Source organism: Lampetra planeri, chromosome 43, assembly GCF_965212315.1.
Source record: "Lampetra planeri chromosome 43, kcLamPlan1.2.h2, whole genome shotgun sequence".
Classification (NCBI taxonomy): Eukaryota; Metazoa; Chordata; class Hyperoartia; order Petromyzontiformes; family Petromyzontidae; genus Lampetra; species Lampetra planeri.
In genome coordinates this window covers 6,573,596-6,578,748 of record NC_136149.1, presented here as the reverse complement: position 1 = coordinate 6,578,748, position 5,153 = coordinate 6,573,596, and the positions used below count along the sequence as shown (strand labels likewise).

The following is a 5,153-nucleotide window of genomic DNA, read 5'->3' as shown; positions in this document are numbered from 1 at the left end:
TGAGTGGTAAGAGTTGTCTTGAATAGTCAGTGTTCGGAGTCGGTTCTTTATGTCAAACAGACGCCTGGTGGTCGTGTGGTGAGGGGGCGGTGCGCGTCATACGTATCAGTCGCTCCCCTGTCACCGTGGTGAACTGGTTCGGATGCTCGTTGATACGCTGTCGCAGTTCGGAACCCGGTCGGTAGGTGGCGCCCACAGCTCACTCGCAGCGTGCAGTGTTGGGTCGTCGACCAGGGTGAGCACGGAGCCTCGTCGCCAAACCGCGACCCTCCCACTCCGGCGGCAGCAGAGACCTCCGACTCGGCAGAGGTTGACCCACGCAGGCCGAGTTGAGCTGTCAAGCGGGTCTTGCCCGCCTGCAGAGGAGATGGGGAGCCGCTTGAGTCGAGCCCCGAGAGCCGGCTCCGGTGAGCCGATCGAACTCGGCTGAGTCCCAGACGAGCTGAAGAGTCGAGCCGACCCGCTGGTCGCAGCTCGCTCCTGAGTCGACCCTCCCGGTCGAGCTGGTTTCCAATGCTGAGGGTCCTTTCTTTTATGCCGAAAAATCCCTTTTGGATCCTGCCCACAAGGCGGGGTTTCTTTCGATTTTTGCTGTGTCAGGATCTGTCCGTAGGTAGGTGTGTCCATGTGTGTGTCCGTACGTCCGTATGTCCTTGTGTGCATCACCCACGGTATATTCCGTTGTCATACTCCCTCCATAAAATCCACGAGCAAACAATCAGATGTTACAAATTGCCTCACAGTCGTCTCTTTGTCTGGGTGCGATATTATCTCTTGTCTGGCCTTCTTCATGAACCAAAACACAGACGTTACAAATCGTCTCACAGGCGTCTTTGTCCGTGTTGCACGACCTGGAGGGAGGGGCAACACTCCCTCCGACCCTCACCGACGCACAAAGAAATGGTTAAAAAGTTTTAAGTTAACATTTGTCCCTTACCATTTCACAGTTATGATTCTGTATGTAACCTAAGGTCTGTTGTTTCCCATCGTGGTGCTTGACTCAAGTGGAGGTGTTTCCCCGAGCGTATACACTCCTATCCCGCGCTGCGGGGATACAAAGACGGCCGGGATCTCCCTTTCTCTCCGACCCTGGGTTTAACATCGCTCTTTTATTATGTATTTTATATTCGACCTGGTGGTGATTCATCCCGTTATCCTGGCTTTTCCATAAGTTTTGCTTTTGTCTTTTCATGCATATGCTTATTATTATTAATTTATTTCCGATATCTTAGGTTAAGGGGTAAGTTTCTTGATCCTAGGAATTCGTATTCCTTGGTGTCTGCATGGTTATATAATCGTCATTTATTGTTTTGAACAAGGTAAAACTGGTGAGAAAACACAGATACAGCATCTGTTATAACCCGGAAACACCAACACAATGAACACCACAGCATCAGAACATTGTCTTAGATAACAATAGATCCTGGACGGACCAGGCCCCTACATTACCACTGAACAACTAGACAAGAGCACAAGCCGGTGCATTGCATAAAGGCACTTTGTGTATTCATCCCACTGCACCCCAAATGTACAGCATTACACATAACACTAAACTGTGGATGAGATACTTCGTCATCTTTGCTCTCAGGATCGCAACATAGCCACCTGGGCACAAGTCTGACTCGACCTACTAAATCACAAGTAACATCCACAATAAGGAAAGTTGCAGGCTTCGTTGCTAACTAGGCCTCGTATTTACCACAACAACTTAACGGCACCATAAAGGTATTTACATCACTATAACGGTCATTCCAACATTACAACAGCATTGCCAATATTATAAGAATATAAACAAACTTACAGACAATGCTTCTCAAAGTCCCACGATGGACAACTGCGTCTGGCTTCACTGAGACGTGATGGGTGCCGCCATCTTGACTTATCTGTGTAATGGCCGACGCCCGCGTGGTTCAGTGGAAATCTAAAATCGTGACTTCCTGGTCACGTGACCAAAATTAGCATCAAAAACAGGAAATTCATGTGTACATACGCCCCCCCCCATCTGCCATGCGGCAAAACTCCTGCCGTGAGACAGAGCAATTGGTGCATTGCATGTAACAGAAACTGTTCTCGCTATCATGACTGCAGGGTGGGTGCGACCCAGATGAAGTGCGCAAAATCATGGGGGATCTTCTTGAGAACCAAGGCGGCAGCATGGACGCGGATCCTCGTGGCTGGCCATGCCCCGTTCCAGGAGCGCGTGTTCCTCACCAGGGGGTCTTATGGCCAGCCCATTTTTCCTAATAAACCAAAATAAATATTGTTAATCTGAAACAGGATGAAGCATAAAATGTCTTGCCAGCTGTGCCCCCGTTGCAGTGACTCGTGTGCGTGAAGCTGTTGGGAAGAGCGTGCAGTGGCTGCCACTCAGATTGGTCCCCTCCCCGTGGCACGGGTTTGGTTTGCACGAATCGTGAGTGGGGACGAAGCCAATGGTCAATGCTAGTGGAGTGCAGATGTTCTGATCGGAGATTGTAGATATCGTTTTGCCGTGGGCACCGCGGCTCATGTCGCAGCTGCACGCACGATGAAAGCAACATTTACACGAAGCCCCCATTCTGCCTGAGGTCCATCAGGCGAATCTGTTGCCAGATGTGTTTTCAGGAACGACTGCTATACATTCCCATTGCAATGCGACTGCACTTCATGGCTCTGACTTAAAATAACAACAATAGGCGATTTTTTAAAGTAATATTTGGACTTGTCTAATTATTGGTGTGCAGAATGTTTGCACGGCCTATGACAAACGGATGTGGCAGTATTTGTTTAGTTATGTCAATCTACGGATTATTTGGGGAATGAGGATGAACTATGGGACAAGTCATGGACAGTTTTTTCCTCAAATTAATAGGGTAAATAAATGTCGGGTGTTTCTCGGAATCTACAAATCTTACCGTGAAAGTGTTCGTGGTCTTGAACTCGCATCTCAAACCTGATTCGAAGTCCCTATAGCTGATATATATATGTTACGTAAATTATGAGGTACAAATTTCACGAGATGTCCATGAACTTGATCGTCGTGACATCACTAAGTAGCTGCCCTGCAATCAACCTAAGCGAGTTGACGTCACTGCAGCGGGGTTCGTTACGTATGTGTCGAATCTATGAACGCGTAATTGAATAGAATGTAAACATTGCGGGTATCCATCTCGCTAGAGGCATCGACAACGGCTATTAACCGGAATCGATTATTTTCATTGCTGCAATATGTACTGACGTCACCACAGGTGTGTATGGAATCAATTATCTGCGTTTTTTTCCGATTCTTCAGGCATTCGTTATTTGTCGCCTCAATCGGCTCAAGTAGATTATAAATTAAAAATCTATCGTGACTCGCATTGGATTTGTGATCAAGTTTCCCGGCAAAATAACGTCTTCACGACAATAGTGAAGATCACAGAGAAAAACAAACTCAGCCGACCTCCATAATAGAGGTTTTTATGGTTAGATCACGTAAATATATAAATGTATCGTTAAAACCCACCACCACTCGACACAGCCAACTAGTAAGGGCTGTCACGTGCCAATTCGTCATTAGTACAGCACACCGGTGTGTTGGAGAGCCAAGCCATAACATTTGCAATCTGAGAACGACGTTTCGCCAGTAATTACAACTACCGGCAGCTTCATCCCAGGCAACCTCATCCTCGTCATCATTATCGTCACTGCTTCCATCACCACCATACCCCGCACGCCCAAGGGATTCGTTTGAATGAGGGGATGCACGGGATTGGTCAGATTCGCACACGGAGACTCGATGAGTCATGTGACGTCAATAAAACAAGTCGATACAATGATGATTAGCATCACACAGCACAGGTGCACACAATGATGAGTGACGTCTTCAGCACAGGTGAATGCGGTAATTGGTGACATCATCAGCACAAGTGAGGATTTAAACCCCAGCGCGAGAGGTGTTTGGGATTCCGTGGTATATCATCGTCGCTGTTGTGCCTCCGTTAAATCTCGGTGAGTTCGTCTCTTTGCGTCTTGAATGCGGAGGGACCTCGTGGAGACGACGTCCGTGGATTTTTCGCGTTGGTTCGAGATGGAGGCAGCTGCTCAAGTCTGCGTCCTGATTTGTTAAAAAGCCACTATCTCGCGGCTGTCTCAAAGCAATATTCTTTTCTGTGGAAGGTTGTTGCTCTGAGTTAACCCGTGTAGATTGTATATGGGTGTAATGTGAGCGGTAGTGTAGCGGCTGGCGTCGTGTGATCATGAACCCGGTGACCCGAGTTTGATACTCGGCCAACACCCGCAGAGTATTCTTAACCAGTCCTGGGCCTTCCTTTAGTCGACTTGGTCGTCAAATTATAACGTGGTGTGGTTGTGAATTTTACTACTTGGCAGACAAAGGTGGATAGGCGTAGTCCTGGTCTAAAGGCGATATGCGGGTGATTGTGGTGTTTCATCGTTGTGTAATCGGTGTACGTGTTCATTTTTAAAGAATCTCGTAATGCCTTCATCTGCTGCCGCCATGGAGGATTTGAGCGCTGTCATGGACATCTTCGTGCGTGAGTTCTGCGCCAGCTGTGACGGAGGCGCGGGGAGCATCTCCATGAGGAAGCACGTACTGCAGAAACTGCTCGTGAAGCACATGCGGCCCTACCTGGCGGTGGGTTTCCTGTGGCAGCACCGGGCACGCGTTTCTTGAGCAGTTCGCGTCACCGACTTCGTCTCATCGCACAGCCGTTCGGCTCTGAGATCGCGCACTGCGGGGAGCCCCACGGCCTGTAGCCGCGAAGGCTCGAGCCGGCGCTCGGGTCCGTTGCTCGATCGCGTGTAGCCACTGCTAGGGATTGATTGTGACTTGGCTTTTAATGGCCACCATAGCACGTTGATTGCTGCGCCTACAGCACTGAGCAGAGCTATTGGTTTTTTTGCATGTAACAAACGGTTCCCGCTATAACGACTGCAGGGCGTCTGCCACCCGGATGAAGTGCGCAAGATCATGGGGGATCTTCATGAGCACCAAGGCGCCAGCGTGGACTTCCAAGCGTTCATGGCCACGTGGACGAGGATCCTCGTCGCCGGCCATGCCCCGTTCCATGAGCGCGTGTTCCTCACCAAGGGGCCCTGTGGCTCGCCCATTGTTGCTGATAAGCCAAAATAGATGCCTTTAAATTATGACTAATAAAATCGCTGGCAAACTG

The 5,153-nt window shown here is 49.1% G+C and overlaps 1 protein-coding gene across 1 annotated transcript; it reads left to right on the top strand.

The window, feature by feature from the left end:
- Nucleotides 1-3,829: 3,829 nt before the first annotated feature.
- Nucleotides 3,830-5,153, top strand: LOC144732648 (uncharacterized). The gene is made up of 3 exons (XM_078614162.1): nt 3,830-3,969; nt 4,448-4,615; nt 4,919-5,153. The coding sequence occupies exons 2-3, from the start codon at nt 4,457-4,459 to the stop codon at nt 5,111-5,113; spliced, it is 354 nt and encodes a 117-aa protein (XP_078470288.1). The 5' UTR covers nt 3,830-3,969; nt 4,448-4,456; the 3' UTR covers nt 5,114-5,153.

Bases quoted from the DNA above. Each gene is read 5' to 3' on its own strand.
- LOC144732648 (XM_078614162.1), top strand. From the start codon at position 4,457: ATGCCTTCATCTGCTGCCGCCATGGAGGATTTGAGCGCTGTCATGGAC. The intron at 4,616-4,918 runs GTGGGTTTCCTG...TAACGACTGCAG, and splicing joins ACATGCGGCCCTACCTGGCG to GGCGTCTGCCACCCGGATGA.